We start from the raw sequence: 26,935 nt of genomic DNA, 5'->3' as shown, positions 1-26,935 counted from the left end.
GCGCGGGAGGCGGGCGCGGCGCTGCCGGGGCTGCGCCTCTGCGGCCTGCGGGAGGAGGCGGGGAGGCGGCGGCGGCGGGGAGGAGGCGGGGACTGCGCCGGGCGCGCGGGGAGGGCGGCGGCGGGCTCGAGCCGGCCGCCTCCGCGCCACAGCCGCGCGCCTCTCGGTGTCCGCGGCCCGGGGCGCGACGGAGACCGCGGAGCTGCGGCCGCGGGTAGGTCGCGCGGGGACGGCGCCTCCCGCGGCGGCCTTTGTGCTGCGGCAGCGGGAGCGGCGGGGCCGGGCGGGCGGCGGCCTCAGCCCGCGCTGCAGCGCCCGGCGGCGCCCCCTGCTTCCGCCGCGCGCCCGGGGCCGGCCGGCCTCCGCGGGGGGCGCCGCCCTGGCCGCCCGCCGGCGCGCGAGCGGGGACGGGGGCCGCTGCGCGCGGGGCCGCCGGCCCGCCGTTCCCGGGCCGCGGGGTGGGGTCGGCGGCGCGGCGAGGGCGCCGCGCGCGTGAGGAGCGCGGGGGGCGCCCGCCGGGGAGGCGCGGCCCGGGGGAAGCGGCGCCCTTCCCGGGCCTGCCGCGCCTCTGGCCGCTCGCCCGGGCCGCGCGCCGGCGGCGACTGCCCGGGCCAGATAGCGCCGCGGGGCGGGCCGCGCGGCCTTATCCCGCCCGCCCGGCGGCCTGAGGGGCGCGGGGCGGCGGGGGCGGCCGGGGCGCGCGTGGGGAGCGCAGCGCACGCGGCCGCCGGCGCCGGGCAGCGCGGCCCTCGCCCCACCTGTCGCCTTCGGGCCCGGCGGGAAGCGGAGGGAAGCGCTTCCCGGGCGGGCGGCGCTCAGAGCTGGAGGAGGCGGGCCCCATTGTGAGGCTGCCAAACTCTCTGGTGCTGGAAGCTGCGCCTCTCTGCCGGAGGAGACGGGGAGCGCGGCGGGGACGAGGGCCGCGGCCCCGCGCCGTGCAGGCGTGCCGCAGCCTCAGGGTCGCGCTGCCGCTGCAGCCGCGCCGCTGGGCACCCGGGTAGGTTACCGGTCGATTGCTGTCGAGCCGAGATGCTCGCGTTGTGTCTGTGGTCCGACTGGGGCGCTCAGGTAGAACTGGGGCTGGGAACTTTCTCATCATTGGAGGGAAAGAGAAAGAATGCAGGCATTTTATCCTGTGCTTGCTACTCCTAGCCGAAAGAGCAGTTTCTTGCACAACGTGTCTGACGTTTCTAGACTCTGCATTGTTTTTCTCACAGAAGCCACACTGCAGTTTAGAGTTGTAAGTTGCCTTATTTATTTATTTTTTAAAAATCCTGTGGAGCAGATTGGACGCTAGGGAGGTAAAAATGACCTTTTCCCCAAGTTTATTTTCCCAGTCGTTTCAAAATACAGTATTGGTTATTATGGTGAAGCTTTTTGGTACTGTCTTAATTCAAGGTCTGGATTTATGCTTACGCAATTACACTTAATGAATATTTGACAGATTTCTCAGTGTTTTCATTATGTAACTGTGTATGCATTATAAACTTAATAAAATGACCAGGGTGAAATGCAAGGATTAACAAGCCCAAAGACCTCTCGATTTGATGAGAACTGCTGTTTAGAATATGCTTCTGCCTGCGTTTTAGGTTACTTAAGTGTAAATGAGACTGTTTAGTAGTAAATCTTCCAGGATGTAAGATAGAAGGTGTTTATTGACCTTATATAATGGTCAGTGATTTTGTTTACTTTCTGTGGATCATTTTGTATACTTTGGAGAGCTAGTGGGCACATTAACCCTTAGAAGTATTTAGTGTCGTGGAAGTAACGCAACGTTACAGACGGGATTTTTTTTTTTTTTCTGATTTATATTCTCTGGGGGAAATCAGCTTTTCCTCCAGAGAGAGCTCTGATTTCGTCACATTCCTATCAAAATAAGTTCTTGGTTTTAAGCTTTCTTTTGGAACGGTAGGCAGTTCCACAGTGTACACCTGTCCCAATTCAGTTATGTTTCCTAAAGGGGAAATTCCTTGTAAAGACTGCGTGTAGACCTATAGTTCGGTTACTGTCAGTCATATTTGTAGTGAAACTGAATTCTAAAAGTAGAAGGATGATTTCACATAATGATAAGACACTGGTAATCTAGCTTTAATTTCTACTAGTAGAAATAAAATGACAACGAATGCTGCCTTTTAAGGAATTTGCTATTAAAAGAACTGATATTAGAAAGAGAAACACATATTTTTCTTTCCGAACCAATTATGGGTTGTCTGCCTAGTTTGGTGTGGTTAATGATTTGTTTGTAAGGTCAAGGATGGTTTCAGAAAAGTCACACCCTACTGTAACAACTCTTCTTAAAAATGATTGATGATTTAGTTTTTATAAGGTGCAAATAGAAAAGAAAGATTATTTTTAAAGTAACTTTTAGGATGAGCATATAGGTATAGCTAAGCATTTTATTTCCATTGTGAGTATTGTGCTTAGGCAGTTAAACCATTTTATTTCTGCTCAGTGTTTTGTTACTTGAGAGCTGTTTTAGTCATCTTTTTTATTATTAATTTTTGAGACCATTGGTAGCAAAATATTTCCATTAGTTTGAATGGAATATTTTAAAGTTGCTTTATTTTTTGCCAAGTCCTTGTTCATTATTGATCTCACCTCAAATAGCCAGTCTGAGGGAACTGCCTGCTTCTTTTTTTTTTTTTTTTTCCTTCCTGTTTTGGGAGCCAGAATTAGAACCAATGACTTCTGGTCTACCAGTTTTCTTTGCCTAAAATTTATCTTGCTTTTCATAATGTAATCTTTAATGATTTGTGAGATTTATTTACCAGAATTCTTGAGGTCTATATGTTGGCCTTGATATTTACCACCTTATGATTTTTGGAAGTTATATTTTGTTAAAAATTTTTCATATTGCTATGTTGTTAATAGATCTATGGTGAAGTCGGAGATTTGTGGCTTTTTTGTGTGTAGGAATTTTGTGTAGCCTTGAAAATTTCCATGTGGAGCTTTTATATTTTTGGGAAAATCACTCCCTTCTCTAGGTTCACAATGCCATTCAAGTTTATTGTTACAGGTATTAGATTTATATATTTCCAGGTTTGTCTGTCCTCCCCTCTTGTCTCAGGCTTCACTTTTTATTCTTGCACCAGTACCTGTACAAGGCTAGGCCACAGTAAGGCCCAAGGAATACTGTTGAATGAGTAAATGAAAAGTTGAACGGCTGAGTGGAGACACCCAAAGAAATACTGTTTGGAACTGTAAGGAAAGCCACTGTGTGAGCAGAAGGGCCTTTCTTTGTAATTCATTGCCGTTTCATTGTTCTATATTACTTTTGAGTAGGATAACAATATAGTTACCAAACTGGGACACGTTTGAGAGATAAAGGGGTATACTGTGAATAGTAATCCCATGGTACTGGCTCTGAACTGAGACATAGGGTCAACCCTACTTTTGAAGATCATGCTTCTTTTTTTCCTGAGGTGGTATCTGTCACCTTACCTGAGAAAATTTGACACACTTGCTAGTTAATATTTGCAAACTTTTCTGTTTGTAGAAGCTTCATTTGCAGTCATATGATGGGTGTCTTTTGCTTAGTCACTCTTGACCTGGAGGCCTATGGGTAGCTCTTGGCCAGGCTTACTTTTTCCTATTTTCATTGCTTACAGGATAATGTCACAGGACTTTCTGTTTGTAGCAACTGCTTATAGCTTGAAGGTTTATATACTCCAACCTTTGCTCTGTTTACTTCTGTTCATTTTTTTATTCCATCTTGTAAGAATTTTCCATGAGTTCATTTCCCTCTGTTTTTGAGAGGGGATCCATTGATACCTTGCCAAAGCTTCATGTTCAAACCATTGGCCAAAATCAATTGCAAGTGTTGAGATTTATAGATTTTAAGGTATTCTAAAGTGTTATTTTGGAGGTCTGTATTTTGGGGACTTTTGGATTATAGTTTTTTAGTTGTTTCTAATGGGAGATGATAGTAAAATACTTAGTAAATTTGTACTAGGTTCCTTTATTGGTAATATCTTTTCTAATTAAAAAAAATTTTTTTTTATTGGAGGGTAGTTGCTTATAGTCGGAGAAGGCAATGGCAAGCCACTCCAGTACTCTTGCCTAGAAAATCCCATGGACAGAGGAGCCTGGTAGGCTGCAGTCCATGGGGTCGCTACTAGTCGGACACGACTGAGAGACTTCACTTTCAATTTTCACTTTCACACATTGGAGAAGGAAATGGCAACCCACTCCAGTGTTCTTGCCTGGAGAATCCCAGGGATGGCGGAGCCTGGTGCGCTGATGACGTCTATGGGGTCGCACAGAGTCGGACACGACTGAAGCGACTTAGCAGCAGCAGCAGCAGCAGTTGCTTATAGGCAATCTCCTAAAGAAGCTGGTTTCTGACCTTGTTCTAATTTAGATTCTTTTCCTCTTTTTCATCATCTTCTTCATCCTCTTAGCACCTGTGCAGAGACTGCATGCGGTTACACACCAAACAGTAAGCAGAGTCTGAAATGAGTAAAAATGGAACAGAGTTCCTGCACCTTGGTTTTGCCCTGTGTTGCTCCCTTGGACTCTGTTTGTATTCTATTTTTAGCTTGGCACTGGCTTAATAGGGATAATCAGTTACTACACTTTGTTTACTATGAAATTACCAACCATTTCCTAGACTTCCACATCAGCTCTAGTGCAAGAGTTGGGTAATTACTTTAAAGCTCCTCTGCTTTCAAATTCAGAATTAAGTCTTAGGTTGGTTTTCCTTTTGGTGTTAAAAAATATTGGAAAATGTATTTTTCCAAAGCATTTGAAAGCTTGGAAAGAAGAACCTGTCACCAAAAATATGGTGCACATTATATGAAAGTTTGAGATTTTAGATTGTTGTCTAAAACTATTTTTACTTAAAATTTAAACAGTTTTTGATTTTTCTAATGTTCCTATTTCTGGGCTTTCAGTGAAGATTTCTACAAGTCTAACTGAAATCTGTCTCACTTTGTGATAGATATAGTCCTGAAAAATTAAGGGGAGATACCTTTCTGTATGTGGCATCCAGCCACATAACCAGCAAATATTGACTGATACATTTTTTCCTGCCTTGGAATTTTTGATTTAAAAAAATATCTTATAAACTCTGAAGAGGAAGGGTTCACGATTTAGAATGGTTTTGTATAAGACTCTCCTCTATATGCTGTAGAATTCTAACATTTTTCATGTTGAAAATAACCCTAGAGTTAGTAATTAAAGTTACCTTCTTTTAACCATGTCACAAATGTGGCAATACAGGTTTTAAATAAAATAACCCTCCATATATTTAAGATAGGATTCCACTTACAGAAATTAATGCACATTTTTCAGGAACATGAGTATTGTGTAAAAAGCTACACACCTGGTCTTATGACTAAACAGAACCGTTATGTATATAAAGCGATGTCAGTGGGCTTTGGAGCCAGACAAATTGGAGTTTGAATTTTTGCTCTGACTCCTAAATAGTATTACTTGATTAAGTATTTTAAAAACAGGGGTAATATTTTCCTGATGGGAGTATATAGTTGTTAAAGTGATATAAATGGCATATGGTTTGACTTGTACAAAGTGCTAAAAAAATTTTTAAGTTCTAAAAATTTCTCCCTTAAAAATCCATTTACTTAAATAAGAAATCAATTTGAACTTTGTAACACTAGGATTGGGGTAATTGTATTAAATAAAAAATTATCACTAGGTAACAATTTTTGTTACATTGTAATTCATTTTATGTTAAAACCAGAGATTTCATTTGTGAAGCAGACTTAATTATCTAGGTTTCTTGGTTACCCAGTTTGAAAATAGTTTATGGCAAAAAATAAATGAAAGAGAAAGTGTCTGTAAATTAAAGAAGTTCCAAAGGTTGGTAACCATATTGTTTTCTGGGAATGATAGTTCTGGTAAATACTTTTATTGATTCAGTAATAATCCATTTCCTTTGGGTCAGACTCTTCCCTGATGATAAGGAAAATAAAGTAACAAATGTTTTGGGGAACAAGTTGAACTGTTGCCACTTCTTCAGGCTTTGTGCCCCTAAGTAGGTAAAATGAATCTCTTCAGCTGATTTGAGCCACCAGGGCTCCTGCCAAGTTCAACACCACAGAAAACCCAACAACCAAAGAAAGTTTTACAGGTGGAAGAAACTTTTGAGTTTTCTTGATCCCAAGAAATTAACCCAGTTAACTGGGGAGGTAGGAGGTATAGATTTTCTTACACATTTCCTCCCCAGATGAGAGGTGAAAGGCACAGAAACCATGTCAGAAACTTGTCAGCACGATCATAGTTCTCAGGAAGTGTTTTTCAGGTTGCTCTCTTTTAAAAAAGTGTTTTCCATGAGTCTTCCAATCATGTTTCTCGGAGCAGTCTTAGGGAGGATTGTTGCTGTTTTATGGCTAAAAGGAGTAGACACCAAAAATTAATTGCATAATAATATCACACATTCCTAAGGGCGCTGCTGCATGCAGAACAACATGTTCACCTACCTCTCATTTCATCCACGTAACAACTTTATGAGGGAGGAAGGATGGGCTTGTCCTCCTTTTAAAAATTGCTACTTATGCAAAGTCAAAGGGCAGAGTTCGTAATAAGGCAAGGCCTAGGAGCTTTTCTTTTGACCTGGTCTCAGCCTTATTTTTTTCCATGCTATCCTGTGCATCTGTTGAGCACATGAATAGGATTTGGAACTCAGTTTTAAACCCCTAATTTTTCTTGGCCCTTTATTTAACCTACTTAGCAACTATTAGTCTCCAGGTAGAATTTAAGCAACAGAACACAGGGGAACAAGCATGATACAGTGTTTGAGGTTTAGCTGAACAAACTCGAAATTAATGTATTCTATGTAACTTGTCCCTGTATTGGTACCTCCTGCTGGTTTCATCCTGTTTTGCAGTTAGAATTGTTATAATTGCTTTATGAGTTGTGTTATTTGTTAAATTAAAGGTTTATTTTTATATTTCATGTTTAGTATCTGGAATAGAGCAGAAAAATTATTATGCCTGTGTTCCCTTGGGACTCACTGGAAATTGTACAGTGACATCTTCTGGGATTTAGGCTGGTGAGTTATATTTTGCTTTTTCTGTTTGTTAACCAGTTGTATGAACATAATATTATACTGGGTTTTAAGGATTATATAAACCAGATGACTATGAAATGTCAGTATATTGTTATAAATGTATATACTATTGGTTTGAAATTTTTAATGGTGAGAACTGAAATTATTATTATGAAATGCTAATGTTATTATATTTGCAATGTCTGACATTTTGATCAAGTAGATTTTCCTTTTTTTATTCTTATAAAGGAGGTTTCATAGAGTAACATTTTGAAGTATAGCAGTTAAGAGGTAGTTGCTCTGATTTCAGGAAAGCTTTAAAGAATGTTAATCTCCAGAGATTGGTGAAATAGCTTGCAGAAAGTTTGGTTGTGTATCATCAAATGTAAAGAATGGCAAACAGGAGCCTGAAAGGAATGTCATTTTCAGGTAGTTGTTTCGAAGTTCACTGCGAGTGTGACGTTCCTTCTATCACGCCATGAATTTAAACTTAAAGACGGGCAGTGCTGCTGCTATCTTTCTTCAGTTGCCTTTTTCCAGTGTGTCTGTGTGTCTGGACTGATATTGTTGTCCTTGTGGCTCCAAGTCCTTGAAGGGGACAAATTTTAATAATTTTAGCGTTTAAAAAATTATACTAGTGTGAGTTCATGTTATTCTACTTGGTCAGTATCTTTGTAGGTCTTTGCTTTGAATCACATAGAGTGTTTATAAGCTTTTGAAAAAGCAGTTTCATCATAAGTGATTTCCAGATTAGCAGTTAGTTAATAGCAGAATGATTCAAAAGGATGATAGGGAAAAATAAACACCCTGTTTCATAGATCCAACCTGTCAAATTTATGAAGTATATTTTAAGACATTGAAAAATGGAAGTATAACTAAAGTTTTCAGGAGATTTTGAGGAAAAGAGAAAAATGTTGAGGCAAAGAGCAAGAGGTTTGAGAACTACTTTTAGAGATGATTAAATAAAAAATGATGTGACTGGGTCATTAACTCATTCCACTGAAGTAAAGCACAAACAAGGAGCAATGAATACTAGGGAAGTGTGTGTGTGTGTGTGTCTGTGTGTGTCTGTGTGTGTGTGTGTCTGTGTGTGTCTGCGCGCTCTGCCTCTCTCCATAGAGTGTGTGTGTGTGTGCGCGCACTCTGCCTCTCTCTATAGAGTGTGTGTGTGTGTGTGTGCTCTGCCTCTCTCCATAGAGTGTGTGTGTGTCTGCGCGCTCTGCCTCTCTCTATAGAGTGTGTGTGTGTGTGTGTGCTCTGCCTCTCTCCATAGAGTGTGTGTGTGTGTGTGTGCTCTCTGCCTCTCTCCATAGTGTGTGTGTGTGTGTGTGTGTGTGCTCTGCCTCTCTCCATAGAGTGTGTGTGTGTGTGTGCTCTGCCTCTCTCCATAGAGTGTGTGTGTGTGTGTGTGCGCTCTGCCTCTCTCCATAGAGTGTGTGTGTGTGTGTGCTCTGCCTCTCTCCATAGTGTGTGTGTGTGTGTGTGCTCTGCCTCTCTCCATAGAGTGTGTGTGTGTGTGTGTGTGCTCTGCCTCTCTCCATAGAGTGTGTGTGTGTGTGTGTGTGTGCTCTGCCTCTCTCCATAGTGTGTGTGTGTGTGTGTGTGTGTGTGCTCTGCCTCTCTCCATAGTGTGTGTGTGTGTGTGTGTGCGCTCTGCCTCTCTCCATAGAGTGTGTGTGTGTGTGTGTGCTCTGCCTCTCTCCATAGAGTGTGTGTGTGTGTGTGTGTGTGCTCTGCCTCTCTCCATAGAGTGTGTGTGTGTGTGTGTGCGCTCTGCCTCTCTCTATAGAGTGTGTGTGTGTGTGTGTGCTCTGCCTCTCTCCATAGAGTGTGTGTGTGTGTGTGTGTGTGCTCTGCCTCTCTCCATAGTGTGTGTGTGTGCGCGCGCTCTGCCTCTCTCTATAGAGTGTGTGTGTGTGTGTGCGCTCTGCCTCTCTCCATAGAGTGTGTGTGTGTGTGTGCTCTGCCTCTCTCCATTGTGTGTGTGTGTGTGCGCGCGCTCTGCCTCTCTCTATAGAGTGTGTGTGTGTGTGTGCGCTCTGCCTCTCTCCATAGAGTGTGTGTGTGTGTGTGCTCTGCCTCTCTCCATTGTGTGTGTGTGTGTGCGCGCGCTCTGCCTCTCTCTATAGAGTGTGTGTGTGTGTGTGCGCTCTGCCTCTCTCCATAGAGTGTGTGTGTGTGTGTGCTCTGCCTCTCTCCATTGTGTGTGTGTGTGTGCGCGCGCTCTGCCTCTCTCTATAGAGTGTGTGTGTGTGTGTGTGCTCTGCCTCTCTCCATAGAGTGTGTGTGTGTGTGTGTGCTCTGCCTCTCTCCATAGAGTGTGTGTGTGTGTGTGTGTGTGCTCTGCCTCTCTCCATAGAGTGTGTGTGTGTGTGTGTGTGTGCTCTGCCTCTCTCCATAGAGTGTGTGTGTGTGTGTGTGTGTGCTCTGCCTCTCTCCATAGAGTGTGTGTGTGTGTGTGTGTGTGCTCTGCCTCTCTCCATAGAGTGTGTGTGTGTGTGTGTGTGCTCTGCCTCTCTCCATAGAGTGTGTGTGTGTGTGTGTGCTCTGCCTCTCTCCATAGTGTGTGTGTGTGTGCTCTGCCTCTCTCCATAGAGTGTGTGTGTGTGTGTGTCCTCTGCCTCTCTCCATAGTGTGTGTGTGTGTGTGTGCGCGCGCTCTGCCTCTCTCCATAGAGTGTGTGTGTGTGTGTGTGTCCTCTGCCTCTCTCCATAGTGTGTGTGTGTGTGTGTGTGTGCTCTGCCTCTCTCCATAGAGTGTGTGTGTGTGTGTGTGTGCTCTGCCTCTCTCCATAGAGTGTGTGTGTGTGTGTGTCCTCTGCCTCTCTCCATAGTGTGTGTGTGTGTGTGTGTGTGCTCTGCCTCTCTCCATAGTGTGTGTGTGTGTGTGTGTGTGTCCTCTGCCTCTCTCCATAGAGTGTGTGTGTGTGTGTGTGTGTGCTCTGCCTCTCTCCATAGTGTGTGTGTGTGTGTGTCCTCTGCCTCTCTCCATAGTGTGTGTGTGTGTGTGTGTGTGCTCTGCCTCTCTCCATAGAGTGTGTGTGTGTGTGTGTGTGCGCTCTGCCTCTCTCCATAGTGTGTGTGTGTGTGTGTGTGCTCTGCCTCTCTCCATAGTGTGTGTGTGTGTGTGTCCTCTGCCTCTCTCCATAGTGTGTGTGTGTGTGTGTGTGTGCTCTGCCTCTCTCCATAGAGTGTGTGTGTGTGTGTGTCCTCTGCCTCTCTCCATAGAGTGTGTGTGTGTGTGTGTGTGCGCTCTGCCTCTCTCCATAGTGTGTGTGTGTGTGTGTGTGCTCTGCCTCTCTCCATAGTGTGTGTGTGTGTGTGTCCTCTGCCTCTCTCCATAGTGTGTGTGTGTGTGTGTGTGTGCTCTGCCTCTCTCCATAGAGTGTGTGTGTGTGTGTGTGCGCTCTGCCTCTCTCCATAGTGTGTGTGTGTGTGTGTGTGTGCGCGCGCTCTGCCTCTCTCTATAGAGTGTGTGTGTGTGTGTGTGTGCGCTCTGCCTCTCTCCATAGTGTGTGTGTGTGTGTGTGCGCGCGCTCTGCCTCTCTCTATAGAGTGTGTGTGTGTGTGTGTGTGCGCTCTGCCTCTCTCCATAGTGTGTGTGTGTGTGTGTGCGCGCGCTCTGCCTCTCTCTATAGAGTGTGTGTGTGTGTGTGTGTGCGCTCTGCCTCTCTCCATAGTGTGTGTGTGTGTGTGTGTGTGCGCTCTGCCTCTCTCTATAGAGTGTGTGTGTGTGTGTGTGTGCTCTGCCTCTCTCCATAGAGTGTGTGTGTGTGTGTGCTCTGCCTCTCTCCATAGAGTGTGTGTGTGTGTGTGTGTGTGCTCTGCCTCTCTCCATAGTGTGTGTGTGTGTGTGTGTGCTCTGCCTCTCTCCATAGTGTGTGTGTGTGTGTGTGTGTGCTCTGCCTCTCTCCATAGAGTGTGTGTGTGTGTGTGTGTGCTCTGCCTCTCTCCATAGTGTGTGTGTGTGTGTGTGCTCTGCCTCTCTCCATAGAGTGTGTGTGTGTGTGTGTGTGTGCTCTGCCTCTCTCCATAGTGTGTGTGTGTGTGTGTGTGTGTGTGCTCTGCCTCTCTCCATAGTGTGTGTGTGTGTGTGCGCTCTGCCTCTCTCCATAGTGTGTGTGTGTGTGTGTGTGTGTGTGCTCTGCCTCTCTCCATAGAGTGTGTGTGTGTGTGTGTGTGTGCTCTGCCTCTCTCCATAGAGTGTCCATATATGCACACATCTGCATGTGTGCATAGTTATGGATATGCTGATATAGATGAATGGGGCTTCCCTGGTGGCCCAGATGGTAAATAATCTGCCTACCATGTGGGAAATCCAAGTTCAGTTCCTGGGTTGGAAAGATCCCCTGGGGAAGGAAGTGACAACCCACTCCAGTGTGCGTGCGCAGAGAATCCCATGGACAGAGGAGCCTGGTGGGTTAGAGTCCATGGAGTCGCCAAGAGTTGCACATGGCTGAGCGAACCCCACCCCCCACCACACACATATATATAAATAAAAAGACATCCTAACAGAGCTGCTGGAGGGGAAATGAGCCAACCAGGGAGAGAGTGAGTTACCTGTCACTGAAGATGTTCAAACATAGATTGAACAACTGAGTGCAGAGGACCCGGGTTCCAACCCTGGGTCGGGAAGGTCTCCTGGAGAAGGAAATGGCAGCCCACTCCAGTGTGCTTGCCCAGAGAATCCCACGGACAGAGGAGCCTGGTGGGCTCATGGGGTTGCAGAGTCAGGCACGACTGAGTGACCCACACTTCACTTCACTAAAAAAGATTCCTTCAGATTCTGGGATTACACGGTATCAGAAAGAATTTTTTTTTTTTGGCTCTGCTCTACAGCATGTGGGATTATAGTTCCCCGAACAGGGATTAAATCTTAACCACTGGACTTCCAGAGAAGCCCCCAGAACTGTTTTAAAGAATTTTGAAATTTGGAGGTCCATCAGAACCTTGGCGGTGCTATTCACTCAATCATGTCTGACTCTTGGTGACCCCGTGGACCGCAGCACGCCAGGCCTCCCTGTCCTTCACCATCTCCCGGAGCTTGTTCAAACTCAGGTCCATCGAGTCAGTGATACCATCTGACCATCTCATCCTCTGCCGTCCCCTTCTCCTCCTGCCTTCAATCTTTCCCAGCATCAGGGTCTTTTCCAGTGAGTTGGCTCTTCGCATCAGGTTGCCAAAGTATTGGAGCTTCAGCATCAATCCTCCCACTGACTATTCAAGGTTGATTTCCTTTAGGATTGACTGTTTTATTTCCTTTCAGTCCAAGAGACTCTCGAGAGTCTTCTCCAACACCACAGTTCAAAAGCATCAATTCTTTGGTGCTCAGCCTTCTTTATGGTCTAACTCTCACATCCATACATGACTAGTGGAAAAACCATAGCTTTGACTGTAGGGACCTTCGCTTTGGTAATGTCTCTGCTTTGGCGTGACAGGCGTTTTTTAAACTCAGGTTTATTGAAGTCTGCTGTTCGTGCTCATCCCTTTGAGGGGTGTGGTTCGGTGATGTTGACAAGTGCATCCATTGTGCAGTGTCAGTGCGTGTGATGTTTTCATCCTCCAGATTCTGTTGTGCCCCTTTGTGGTCTGCCCTCTCCTCCCCACCTCAGCTCTTGGCAGCCGTCGACTGATTTCTGTCCCAATACTTTTACTTTTCCCAGAATGTCATATAAATGGAATCACACAGTGCATAAGGTTTTCTGTTTCTTTCACTTGGTGTAATCCTGGTTTGCCCCTTTTCATTGCTCAGTGATATTCCATTTTATGCACGGGCCACAGTCGCTTTATCCATTACCCTGCTGATGGATGTTTGGGTTGCTTCTAGTTTTGTGTGTGCGTATGTATGGGGTTATTAATGAAACTTATAAACATTCATGTTCAGGTCTTTGTATGAACATACATTTTTACTTTTCTTAGGCAAATACCTACAAGTAAGGTGGGTGAATGGTTTTATAAGCATTTATTTAACTTTATAGGAAATTGTCAAGCTATGTTCCAAAGCGGCTGTACCTGACAGAGGCGTCTACAAGTCTAAAATAACTACAGCAAAGTATGTGCAGATGAAGAAACCCAGTTCTCATTCAGTGCAGATTTATTTATGTTTTATATCCAGTTTTAACAAGTTTGGTTAGCAGATGTTTTTTAGCACACATTGGATTAGAAACAGTAAATTAGAAGGCCTTAGGGATAGGTTGTTAGCAGTTGGAAGCAGCCAAAAATGATATTCACTGATGTGACTATAATTACTGATTAGGAAAAAGAAAGCAGGAACTTACAGGAGTGAAATTCTTCTCTCTGATAAGTTCTATCTGATAAGTTCCCAAGCATGTCTGCATATCAGAATCACTTGAGGGATCTTTTAAAAATTTCGGAGCCCAGGCTGTATCCCAGATGATTTACATCACAGATCTGGGGTGGAGCCCAGGCAGCAGTGTTTATTGATGCTCCTTGGGTGTGTCGCTGTGTAGACTGTGGAGACACGTTTGGGAACTGAGCTAGAGGCACAGTAAGACAGCACTGAAGGAGCCGCGGGCTCGGAGCTGGGACACCTGGGTCTGCACTCCTGGTTCTGGGCAGGTCCCTGCTTAACAGCTTACATCTGTCTCCTCTTCTCTGTAGTCAGGTTCCACGTAGGTGAACTCCTAGATGATTCTGGCAGTAAAACTAGATGGTTCTAGATACCACTGGACTGATAGTAGTCATGCTTAGGAAGGACTCTGTTTCCCAAGGAATGATTCTATTCTGAGTGGTTCATTTCAAGTTCCTCTTGAAAAGGATTTTTAGTTCAGTTCAGTTGCTCAGTTGTGTCCGACTCTTTGCGACCCCATGGACTGCAGCACACAGGGCCTCCCTGTTCATCACCAACTCCCAGAGCCTACTCAGACTCATGTCCATTGAGTTGGTGATGCCATCCAACCATCTCATCCTTTGTCATCCCCTTCTCCTCCTGCCTTCAGTCTTTCCCACCATCAGGGTCTTTTCCAGTGAGTCAGTTCTTTGCATCAGGTGACCAAAGTATTGGAGCTTCAGCTTCAGCATCAGTCCTTCTGATGAATTTTCAGGACTGATTTCCTTTATTCACAGGGTATTTTTGTTCTATATATTTAAACAGTTATGTTGCATCTGTTTTGTCTTAAATAGTGTTGCTAAAAAACAGTTCAAGCATATTGGAGAAGTTTCTTGATTATTGAGGGTGCCTTTTTTTTGATAAGCCTGATTTTATAACACTCCTGGAATGCAGTACTTCTCAAAAAAGAATTCTTTGTAGAGTAGTTGTGAAACTTACCAGCTCTTTTCAGAGCTAGTCTGAGGAGCTGAGGCATCTCAGTTATATTTTCAAAATGTTGGTCCTGGTGCCAAACGTATAGGAGTTTGGTGTCTTGGAGGCTGTTCAGAACTGAGTGGTTGCCATGCAGTCTCAGTCCCTGAATGGGCTGCTCTTGATGCCCCGTTTTCCTCCGGGTGTAGCGGTTTGGGCCTGTGTTTTAGTTTCAGCTGTACTTCACAAATGCATGCTGTACCCAGTGTTTTCCAAATGTACACTGCACACTTTCCTAGTAAGTAAAGTGTTTCATTGTCTGCCTGACTGACTAACTGAAAGTCGCTCAGTCGTGTCTGACTTTTGTGACCCCATGGTAGCCCCCATGGAATTCTCCAGGCCAGAATCCTGGAGTGGGTAGCCTTTCCTTTCTCCAGGGGAATCTCCCCCACCCAGGGATCGAACCCAGGTCTCCTGCATTACAGGTGGATTCTTTACCAGCTGAGCCACTAGAGAAGCCCAAGAATCCTGGGGTGGGCAGCCTGCCTGTCCCTTCTTCAGGGGATCTGCCCGACCCAGGAATTGAGCCGGAGCCTCCTGCATTGCAGGTGGGTTGTTTAGCAACTGAGCCATCAGGGAAGCCCCGTATCCTTGTCTAGCATTGTCTAGTTTTGGATCTCATATATTTCATTTTTTTAAATTAATTTATATTTTTATTGAAGGATAATTGCTTTACAGAATTTTGTTGTTTTCTGTGAAACCTCACCGTGAATCAGCCATATTTCAAAGAAACAGTGGGGCCTGTGAACACTGCCAGGTCTTCTGTATGTTGTCTAAATGTACTTCAGTGCCTGTTACTGATTGGATTGTGAGGGAATTTGCTACCTTTGGTCTCATTTTAAAAATTTGTTGTTGTTCCTGGTACTTGTTTATGAAATTCAGTTTTAAAAGTATTGTTCAACTACACGTTGACTTTTTTATGTGTGTTGCATTTTCTGTTTGACTCTATTCCACAGAATATTGCTGCTGCTGGCATCATAGCAGTACTTTCTGTTTTCTGTTTGCAGTTTTCATTTTTGCTTTAAACTACATATGAAAAGCGTTAATGGAAGCTGTTAAGAGTCTCTGTTGTTGGTCTCTGATTTGTAGTGCTCTGCAGTGCCAAAGTTAGCCTTGGGTCTGGTTTCTGGGTTCACATATATTCTTACTGGTGCAGTTTAGGCATGGTGCCTGGTCCACACCCCTGCAGTATTTACAGAGTGCTCTGTGAGTGTTTATGTTGGCAGCATGTTTTTTGGATACGAGGTTTATCTTAGAATATAAAACAGAATGCTTTGTCCTGAATATTGTTAACAACAACAAACCCGGAAGCAGAGCTTTCATTGCAGTTTATGAAGAATGTCCTGCTGACACAGATTATGTCCGATGTAATCGGGGTAGTTGAGTTTCCCGATGACTGCCTTTTAAGAAGAAATTTTGCAGCAAAAATTATTGGAAATTCCCACACGCTGACTTGGAGACCTTTCGGTCTGCGTTGTCCTTCGTGTCATCCCTGTTTTTTTTTTCTTTAGAAATGGGGTACTTCTCCCTCTTCAGATGGGATGGTACCTACACCACCTGTGCCCATTGAAAAGATAATTAACCATTGATTGTGCAGAATCTTGCTCCAGTATTTAGAGCTGGTCAGGAAATTCTCGGCAGTTTAGTAACGTAAGCAGTTCTGTCTCTGGCCGCACTGAAGGGTGAGCGGTGATGCTGCTTAGTCAGCATTCTCCCCAGCTAAAAATGACACGTTTGCTTGCCGGTCGGCTAGCCTCTGCGTCGCTTTCTTCGCGCCACACAGTACATCGTCTTTAGAAGGGCAACATGTAACTAAAAAGGATCTTTCTTTTCTTTTTAAATCTAAGCAGTCTTCAGGGTTCTGGTTGTACCATTCATGCTCCTACATAAATGTCGAAGCCTGAAGATGTTCTTGTATATAAGACAGTATGCTGCGGAGACCATGAAACCATCTCGAGGAGCTGTTAGTTTTGAGAATACTCAGTTGTTTGGAGGAGAAGTACTGATGTTTTACAACTAAAAAGTTCAGTTTTCTAGCTCTTAGAATTGTCATCAGAGGTTCAGCAGGTAGCAGCTATTATTATACATGTAATATTTAAAATGAGCACTTTCTGGTTTCAGTACGGCAAGACACTCATTCAGAACTTTTACATAGAGTATCGATCCTTGTTGTTCGGTCGCTCAGGCGTGTCCGACTCTTTGCAACTCCATGGACTGCAGCACGCCAGGCCTCCCTGTCCATCACCAACTCCCAGAGCTTGCTCAAACCCATGTCCATTGAGTCGGTGATGCCATCCAACCATCTCATTGTCTGGCGTCCCCTTCTCCTCCTGCCCTCAATCTTTCCCAGCTCTTTCCAATGAGTCAGCTCTTTGCATCAGGTGGCCAAAGTATTAAAGTTTCAGCTTCAACGTCAGTCCTTCCAATGAATATTCAGGACTGATTTCCTTTAGGATGGACTGGTTGGATCTCCTTGCAGTCCAAGGGACTCTCAAGAGTCTTCTCCAACACCACAGTTCAAAAGCATCAATTCTTCGGTGCTCAGCCTTCTTTATGGTCCAACTCTCACATCCATACATGACTATTGGAAAAACCATAGCTTTGGCTAAATGGAACTTTGTTGGCAGAGTAATGTCTCTGTTTTTTAATATGCTGTCTAGGTTGGTCGTAGCTTTTCTTCGAAGGAGTAAGCGTCTTTTAATTTTATGGCTGCAGTCACCATCTGCAGTGATTTTGAAGCCCCCCAAAATAAAATCGGTCACTGTTTCCACTATTTCCCCATCTATTTGCCATGAAGTGATGGGACCAGATGCCATGATCGTCGTTTTTTGAATGTTGAATTTTAAGCCAGCTTTTTCAGTCTCCTTTTTCAGCTTCATCAAAAGCCTCTTTAGTTCCTCTTTGCTTTCTGTCATGAGGGTGGTGTCATTTGCGTTTCTGATCCTTAGTTACTAGGTTAAATATTTTTCTAAGAGGATGTTGTTGTTGTTGCTTAGTCGCTAAGTCACGTCCAACTCCTTTGTGACCCCATGGACTGTAATCTGCCAGGCTCCTCTGTCCATGGCATTTCCCAGGCAAGAATACTGGAGTGGGTTGTCATTCCCTTTTCCAGGGGATCTTACCAATCCAGGGATCAAATCCAGGTTGCCTGCATTGGAAGGTGTGTTCTTTACCACTGGGCTGCCAGGGAAGCCCAAGAGGGTATTAGAAATACATTTTTTTAAAAAACTTTCTGGTTAAGTAGTGTTTTCTACAGGGGGTGTGTTGTTTAAAAAGCCTAGTAGGTTTTCTTACATAGGGTAGGTTTCCTTAAAGTATAGTAGGCTGCTTGGTTGAAATTTCCAGAGTTCTTAAACCACATCTTCTATTTGACAGTCTGGGTTACATCATTGTCTATCAGGCTAGGGTAGTTTTGCCCAAGCCAAGTGATATTTGTATGGTGTTGGCTGATGGGAACTTAACCGGTCACAGTTACTCATCTAAAAGTAGCGTCTGTTTTTTGTCACATCAAATTTTGACCTTTATACTTTGCCTCACTCACTTTCTTCACTTTTCTAATTTCCTAGGTATTGGTTTTTCAAGCTCGTGTGTACTTTCTGACTTTTTCTCTCAAACCTTTGTACCTTGCCATTCATTATCCTCACCCTCTAGAGATTCTAAGGGATCTCTCTTGGTCTTCCTTGATGGAGCTGCTGCTGCTGCTGCCACTAAGTCGCTTCAGTCGTGTCCGACTCTGTGCGACCCCATAGACGGAAGCCCACCAGGCTCCGCTGTCCCTGGGATTCTCCAGGCAGGAACACTGGAGTGGGCTGCCATTTCCTTCTCCAAAGCGTGAAAGTGAAAAGTGAAAGTGAAGGCGCTCAGTCGTGTCCGACTATTCGCCACCCCACGGACTGCAGCCCACCAGGCTCCTCTGTCCATGGGATTGTCCAGGCAGGAGTACTGGAGTGGGGTGCCACTGCCTTCTCCACCTTGATGCGGCAGGATTGACTTAATGAGGGAGCAAACTTGTGATGACTGCACTGCTGAGAGAAGCCTGCACTCACTCTTCTTGGCTGTGACTTTGTGCATTGTCAGCTTGCTTAGCTGTGTGCAAGGGGCTAATAAGATGACGTCCAGCTTCTCGTCTCTTTGTCAGTTATCCTCCTGTTCGGAATGGGTGGGGTGTGAAATAATGGATTTTAGAGAGTTTATAAGGTACCAGATGGGGTGTGGTGAGGTGACTGGTGGAAATGCATGGGCTGTCTCGGACTGCCAGGTACGGAAGCCACCTGGAGCAGCGTGTCACTTAGTGTGGACTGATGGCGTGGGTGTCACCACCTGGGCACCCCTCCTCGGGCGGGGTGTCTGGTCTCCATCTCCTCCACAGCCCTGATTATTTAAGGCTCACTGAGCCCTCCTCTCCTTCTCTTTCAGAGTGACTTCTTGCCTGTAGCTGCCTGTCAGGTTAGGTATATTGGAGGCCTTGCATCTGTCTTCTTGTGCTCTTTCTGGACTGCAAAGTTAGTGAGAAAGGAAGGATTAATTTGTCATTCGGCTCAGAGTAAACATTTGTTTGTTCAGCATACTATCTGATGAGGCTTCGAATGGTTTTCTAAAGTTTATTAGATGAGAAGTCGTTAGGCTTTTTGCATACCTATCAAAGCAGGTGGTAGTCACAGAAGGATTTGTGAGAATTACTTAATATAATAGCTTTTTTCAATAAATGTTTAATCTTAAAATCACATTATTTTTTGACATTATTAGTTGATATCAATTTAATTAGTGATCTGAGACTTTAAAACTTCTATCTACTTCTGATTGAAGATCAAGAAGAAATAAAGTTTATCAGAAGTGACATTGTCAGTTTCCTTTTGTATTCTATTTTTCAAAATTTGATTTAATTATGAGTTTCTAGGAAGCTGGTCATTGTTTATGATACTTTTTGTTGCTGAGACTTCAAATTATGTAATATGATCATTGTAATGAATAATATTAATATTTATTGTGAATTGTTCTGCCGTTTACTAAACTGTTCCAAAGTTCAGTGTCTTAGGTGTTGCAGAATAAAATGGCTGTCAAATCTATGGTATATTTTATGATTAAATAGTCAAATACGATCTGATTTTTATATATGTTTAATATTAAAAATGGCCTGATTTATTGGATTTAGGATTAACTTTTAAACTACAAAATGATTTTCTTTAAACAGTTGGAGATATGGAAGAAGGAACATTGATAAAGTTTGTGGGAACCTTCCCTTAAGACTCCACCACACCTTGAAAAACTTTTTTAGGTCTAAGTTGGATTCTTTGGAGAAATTGATCAACTTTTATCTTTTACTGTATGCTCCTTAAACACAGTTGAGAAGTTAAAGTTAACTTTCATGTCAGAAGTATTTTGTGGGTTCTTGAGAAATTGTGCATGATTATTTTTATTTGCTTCATTTGGGATCCATATTTAATTTGCTGAATAATCACATCAAGGAATAAACTTTGTGTGGTTAAATGGAGCGCTGCATTTAGAGAAGTATCGTTGCTTTCTCTTTGCTTCTCCATGAGATGATGTTAACCTGCCTTAGAGTTCTTGAAGGCAAAGAAGGTAGTAGTCATTTCATACCTGCTGTGGAACGTTTAACAGACATGCACAAAACTCTGCCAGTTGTACACTGGCTGTTTTTCAGGCCCATGTGATTTCAAGCTCCCCGAGCCTTCTAAAACGATCTGGCTTGGCCCGAGGTTCTGTGCATTATACCCTTCTAATCTGAGTCTGTCTGCTTTCAGGAGTCTGCAGACGGGTGCCTAAAATGGAAGTCGATGTTAATGGCGAGTCCAGAAGTGCCCTGACCACCCTGCCCCTGCCCGTCGCCGAGGCCAGCTCCCCGGGCAAGGCAGAGGCAGAGAAGCCCCGCTGCTCCAGCACACCGTGCTCACCCATGCGCCGGACTGTGTCGGGCTACCAGATCCTCCACATGGACTCGAACTATTTGGTCGGCTTCACGACTGGTGAGGAGCTCCTGAAGTTAGCCCAGAAGTGTGCAGGAGCTGAGGAGAGCAAGGGAGAAGCCATGCCTTCCCTGCGCTCCAAACAGCTGGACGTGGGACTTGCTCGTTCCTCCCGTTTGTACAAAACCAGAAGTAGGTACTACCAGCCCTACGAGATTCCAGCTGTCAACGGCAGGAGGCGAAGGCGGATGCCCAGCTCAGGAGACAAGTGCACTAAATCGTTACCGTACGAACCTTATAAAGCCCTCCATGGGCCTCTGCCTCTTTGTCTTCTTAAAGGTAAGAGGGCTCACTCCAAATCTCTGGACTACCTCAATCTAGATAAAATGAACATCAAGGAGCCAGCTGACACAGAAGTGCTACAGTACCAGCTTCAGCACCTCACCCTCAGAGGGGACCGTGTGTTTGCTCGGAATAATACATGAGGGACTTGTAAGAGAGTGTAAACCAGTTTAGGTCAGCCTATAGTTGGCTAGAGAATTCCACTGTTGTACTCTGTACAGGACTCTTTACATTATAGATGGTTAAATCAGATAAGTGTTCCTGGAACATGTAAATTGTCTGGATCAAAATTTGAATACAGGAATGGAATCACAGGTACTTGAGGGGAGATCATTCTAGAGCACGCAACTGCAAGGAAAAGAGAAGGGTGACCATTAGTTTGTATAGCTTTTTAGCTAGGGGTAAAAAAAAGGCTTTGGTACAGTAATATCATCTTTACAATTCTGATACTCAAATTGGAAATGTTATCTGCTTGGTTGTTGCTGACTTGGTATGGTTCATTAGAAATTTATATCTTAAGTAATCAAGTACTTCTTTAATCTCTGTATTTTACTATAAAATAAATGTAATGATTTGTTTTATGAAATTTAGAACTTGAACATTGCTAAATTGGACCACTTTTTATTTTTAAATATTGAGTTTAAATATTTTGTAACTGGTTTTGCACTGAAAAAATTAACATTTCAGACTGACAAGAGAATAATCTTTCTTCACTTGCCTCAGTAATATTATTGAGCAATGAATTTTTTATTTCCGCATGGAAAGTTATTGATCTCTATGGCTGTAAAATATTTCTTTATAGCGTTATTAAAGTGTGTCTTAATGAAATTAAATTTGGGATACAAAGTATTTATTTTACAACGGGTGGGGGGAAGCTTTACGGGAAAGTTTCCAATATGAAGTTTTCATAAGTTGAAAAAGTTTCCTTAGTGCTTATTTTCTAATTTAAAATTCATCTGGAACTTTAAAATGGAAAGGATTCTTTAAATTGTGGATTATAGGCAAATACCGTTTGCATCTGAATGTTCTGTAAGTGAATGGAACTCTAACAGAGAAACACATGATCTCTACTATCGAATGCTTAAACTAAGTATGAAGTGATACCATTCAGCATGGCATCGGATCATTCCAGTTTTAGTTCTGTGCAGCACAGGCACTCGTTGAAATTCTAGTTTCTAGGATTAGTGCAGGAGCCTAAAGTGCTTCTACAGTTTTAATGGGTTAATCCTGGATTACTTAACAATTTATGTCAATTGCACTGGTTTAATTTGTTGCTAAAGAAATAATGCCCTGGCTTTAGTAACAAATACAGCTCAACTATTCTTGAATATATTTTGAAAAAAACATGTATGTAACTTACCTTTTGTAAAAGTTTCTATTGGTATTTCTTTTTTTCTTTTTTGACTCTTGAAGGTGCAATTTATTACTGAATTGGCATTTCTGGCAGCATAGACCTGCTTATTTTAAATTTTATTTTGGGGGCTGTCAGTTTCTAAGGTGTTAGCAATCTTGCTTATAAAATAAGAATGCCTTTTAATTAAATGAGTGGGTCATTCCTGGTGCAGTTGTGACTTTTCTTTAACTAGAATGAATGACAAGACTCTATATAGGGCAGAATAAGTATTAGAAAACCCTAGGAACTCTAAATCAACATTTATTAAACTTCCACTAAGGCAGATCATGTGAACGAACCTTGGGGAAGTTGGCCCATATCTTACAGAGTTGTTCAGATTTCTTGGTGGGCTGCAAATTTTCAGCTGTTGTACATTTTAAAGTAAATTGCACCTTTGTAACATATTGTATTGACGGATGATCACTAAGATTAACTATATCTATATAGTCATTAGTTTGACAAGAAATAGAATCCTGTCAGATGCCAAAGAGTTGGGATTTTTACGTTTAATGATTAAACACCGTTATTTATTGATGATTTACCCTGTGGAACTGTATTATTTCTAACTATGAAATAAAAGGGTGATGTAAACACACATTGTGGTGGTGTGCTTTGATGAGGTCCACTTTGATCAGCAAGCCAGTTTACTTTTCAAGGATTCGCTGAAGCACTTATTTTTAGATCCCATCTTTGTTAGAGAAAACGTAATAATTTTGCTTTTGGTGCTCACTCACATCTCAAGGTGAAGGATGCATTCATGGCAATGGTGTGTGTTCGGTCACTCAGCTGTGTGACTGAGGTCTGTCTTCATGCACCTACATAATTTCTTAAGCGAAATAAAAATGTACAGCAGTTTGTTTCGTTTTGTTTCTACTTAAAAACAGGTGTGAAGCTCTGCGACAAAAATGAAAGGGGTTAAAGTTTGAGGTGTGATATATTTACTATTATCTGATTAGTACATATATATAATTTAAAGTTTGGTGTCCTGGAAAGTTTCAAAACTTACTGGATTTCAAACTGTGTTTGCAGAGTGCCCTCACTGGCTCAGACTTGCTTTCCCTGTATGAGGTAATTCTGTCCTATCAAGAAAAAAGGTTTGGCTAGATCTTTTTGTTGTTGCTAAGTTGCTTCAGTCGTGTCCAACTCTGTACGACCCCACAGACCGCAGCCCGCCAAGCTCCTCCGTCCCTGGGATCTTTTTAAGCTGGGGGGAAAAAAAAAAGCCCATTTTCCTTTAGCCTTTTAACGTGATTTCTGTTTTTAAATTGTTCTTTCCCTCCTTTTTCGCTGTTCTGTACTAAACAGAGCATACTTTTGGCCATCATTCATCTGCTGACGTGATCTTGAAATACACTGCAGTGTCACATAGCTTTGTTTTTTTCTAATAATTTTTTTTTTAGCAAAAATATCATTCTTAGAGGCTCAGCTGATGCACTGAAGCAGTAATAAGTTTCAGCCTTGCCTCAGTCCCAGGTGAGCCCCTTTTGCTCCTTGACTTCCATCTGGCTGTCTTTGTACCTCTGGTTCCAGGGCTTCCAGAGTCAGCAGTCGAGGAAGAGAAGACCATGGGGATGGATTGAAATATAAGCCCATTCAGAGCCCCACATCTTCGCGACTCGGGCTCAGCCAGACTCCGGCTGAGACCCACCGAGTCCTGTCCGTTGCCCCTTATGCCCTTCGGTGCCCACACGTGGCTCACTGTGTCTTTTCCCTCCCTGAGATGTCTATTTAAATGATTTCAGTATTGGGGGTGTTGGGAACTTTTGGAAGATTCTAAGTTAACTTTAAAAGGCAAGTCAACCTTTCACTAAAGAAAGAATATTACTTGAGATCTTGAGAAAAACAACCTATTTTTACTTATTTTCTCATTCTAACAGAATTCTGTCTTGAGAAGGCTTTTATTCCATTATAAGCATTAAGTTTTTTTAAGGGAACTTTGAAATGACTCTGGCCTAAGTGGTTTGTTCTCAGTTACAGAAAGGAGGAGGTGAGACCTTCAGGCATAAATGCTCCAGAAGAGATGGGGCGGAGAGACAGCAAAACGTGTGCTACCGTAGTGGAGGGAGGCCAGCAAGTGTTAAGTGAATTTGCCTTTTTGAACAATGTGATTTGATTAGGGGAGGGGACCCTGATGAGGAAGATTGCCTTGGAAATATAATAAGTATGATTATAAAGCTACAAGTGAAGGTTGTCAGCCGTTAAGGAGGCACCTTCTGTTTTGTAGTGTGCTTTTAGAATTATAAAAATGGATCTTCTGATACTTTAGAAAAACATTCAGGAATTTTCTAGCTGAGAAAGAACACTCCTAGAAACAAACCAGAAGAAGAGGGGTTTGGTTTCTTATTTTGAGTTTGCTGGACCCCCTCAGTCGCCGCTTTACTCTAGTCGAGGAGTGGGGCTGGATGTTGAATTTGTGTTCTCGCCATCGAAAAAGGACTTTGTGCCAGGTTTTGTTAAATGGTTTCAGAGGAAGAGTCTGAAACCAAGCCTGCCAAATGTCACGCTGATTTGGGGTTGTCTGGGATGTTACAGATTTATGGGAGAGCACAGGATGAGAAAAGGGGACTCTTTAAACAGAAGACCGCAGCATCTACTGGGAGACAAGAGCTGCTGCCCAGACAGTGGCATCTTTAAGTGGCTGGGTCACTTCTGGAACAAAGCGCTTTGATGCTTTTCTTTTTTGGAAAAATTTAAAAGTTGCTACAAATACTCTTGCGAAGGGTTCTTACTGTGTGCTAGTTCAAAGAGGAGGAGAACACTGGGTCTGTGATTGACCTTAAGTCTAATTCACTCGGAAGAATATCCTTCACCAAACTTTTCCATAAAAGGATTATGCATGGAAATGTATATTTAGAAGAACCTCAAATTATCTGTCCGTGGTCTGATGCTTCAGTTAGGGAAAGGAACTCAGGCAGTAAGAAATACTCGAACTTCGTGGAATTCAGACCTCGGCTCAGGATTGAGTTGAGATGGCAGATACTGAGCACGCATACCACCATGCTTCTCATCTGTGCCCGCTGTAGACGTCACTTACCCTTGAGTTTCAGTACACATTCTCTGAGTCCAGATGTGGCCTCCATATTTTTCTTAGCACTTCAGGCAGCTGCTAGTGAATTTCGACATTATTGTGGAGATAAAACCTGTTTGCACACCACACCCTCTGCAATGGGTTATAGTGTGAAATTAAAAAGAATCTGAATGTTTCTGAGGAGACCATTTGGAACCCAGTCTTCTAACAAGAGCAGAATTCACCCACAAGGTCCCTATTGAGAACATGCAGGCTTTCTGGGGACAAAAGGGATTCAAGTGGATTTTTCCGTCCAAGGACATGCCTGTTACTGGGAGAGGAAGAGCAAGGTAGCATAAGATGCAGCCAAGTGCGTGTTTTGTAGAATATTACTGTAAGAGAAGAGCCTCAATCCTGCAAGACTGAAATCCGAGAACTGGCAGGTTCATTTTTCTGTTAGTAACGTGGCCTATATACCGAATGTGCTTATTTAACATTGCTCATCTGTGTAGAAAGTGGGGAAAAAAGTGCCTTTATGGGGAAGTGTGGGGAGATGAAAACTAAGGGGAAGAAGGCACAGTCTTAGAGTGTTGGCATCTGAGAACGATCAGGGCATGCCAATAATGTTCAGTTGTTACCGCCACCTTTCTTGTTGGTGGCCTGCTCAGATGGGCTGGTCCACTTTCCGGAAGAAAGGGTTAACGTGGAGGGGCAGTGAAACAGCTGAGATACTGGAGTTGGGGGCAGGGAGGTGAGACCTGTGAGGAAATAAGTAAATGGACATTTTAGTGATTGGCTTTCCCTTGCATTGCCCTTTATTCTGGTGTGGGGTGGAATGGGGCTGACTGAAATGTTTACTTTATTTTGGGTCTGAAGTATATTTTTAAATGTGTCTTCTTGACATAGTTTAAGAAATGAAACTAGTATATGGTGTTCCGCTCAAGTTTCCTATCACAGATTGTCTTTGGAAATGACCACCAACAACCCTGGTTTGTTGGTAGATATCTGTGTTTTATTCTAGCATTTATAAAGTTTGAGTTTTGTTATTACGTATCACATATTTTTAGTGACACGCTCATCTAATGAGAAACTAATGCAGCTGTAGGAGAAAATGTTTAAGGGATTGGGTATTTATAGGAATGAATACTGTTTTCTGGTAGACCACGTAATGTAATCTTGCTAAATGTGACAGATTAACTTTTTTTTTTTTTTTAAGGGAAAAAGGGCACATTATGTTTGGTGTAACATTGCCTAACTACTTTTTTTTCCCCCACCAGAAATTCATTTCTTAAAATGCTTGCTGGATCAAGCCCTCAAAGTAAATAGGTGGAGATTGCGTTTTTGTCTTTCAGATTTTCTTCAAACTTTTCTTTTTTCTTTTCTCAGGAACCTTTTGACTAGAATAGACATACCAGAAAACAGGCAATTGAAGACATGACTTTCCCCACTGGCTCCCAGGTTACTCTGTTTAGAAATTATAGAAAATGCTGCAAGTGATAATAATTCCTAATTTGTGAATAGAAAAATTGTAAGAGCAATCTCATTTGTGTTAGGCTACACCTATAACCAGGAGCTGACTGTGGCTCAGATCATGAACTCCTTATTGCGAAGTTCAGACTTAAATTGAAGAAAGTAGGGAAAACCACTAGACCATTCAGATATGACCTCAATCAAATCCCTTATGATTATACAGTGGAAGTGAGAAATAGATTTAAGGGACTAGATCTGATTGATAGAGTGCCTGATGAACTCTGGACGGAGGTTCATGACATTGTACAGGAGACAGGGACCAAGACCATCCCCATGGAAAAGAAATGCAAAAGAGCGAAATGGCTGTCTGAGAAGGCCTTACAAATAGCTGTGAAAAGAAGAGAGGCGAAAAGCAAAGGAGAAAAGGAAAGATATAAGCATCTGAATGCAGAGTTCCAAAGAATAGCAAG

The 26,935-nt window shown here is 43.4% G+C and overlaps 1 protein-coding gene across 4 annotated transcripts; it reads left to right on the top strand.

Annotated features, from left to right (window-relative positions):
* Nucleotides 1-98: 98 nt before the first annotated feature.
* MACIR (macrophage immunometabolism regulator) lies at nt 99-26,935 on the top strand. Of its 4 annotated transcripts, none has more exons than XM_088838429.1 (3): nt 166-214; nt 6,923-7,012; nt 20,092-26,931. In XM_088838429.1, exon 3 carries the CDS (start codon nt 20,115-20,117, stop codon nt 20,736-20,738), a length of 624 nt encoding a protein of 207 aa, XP_088694555.1. In that variant the 5' UTR covers nt 166-214; nt 6,923-7,012; nt 20,092-20,114; the 3' UTR covers nt 20,739-26,931. The 4 variants fall into 4 exon arrangements, with proteins under 4 accessions (XP_055285785.1, XP_088694555.1, XP_088694556.1 ...); XM_088838430.1 differs by lacking the exon at nt 166-214 and adding an exon at nt 953-997; XM_088838431.1 differs by lacking the exon at nt 166-214 and adding an exon at nt 1,038-1,240.

The sequence above is a fragment of the Moschus berezovskii genome, chromosome 8 (genome assembly GCF_049115385.1).
Source record: "Moschus berezovskii isolate FMDL1 chromosome 8, NW_MosBer_1.0, whole genome shotgun sequence".
Taxonomy (NCBI): Eukaryota; Metazoa; Chordata; class Mammalia; order Artiodactyla; family Moschidae; genus Moschus; species Moschus berezovskii.
This window is presented reverse-complemented; position numbering and strand designations above follow the sequence as displayed.

Coding starts and splice junctions, on each gene's coding strand:
- MACIR (XM_055429810.2), top strand. CDS start 20,115: ATGGAAGTCGATGTTAATGGCGAGTCCAGAAGTGCCCTGACCACCCTG.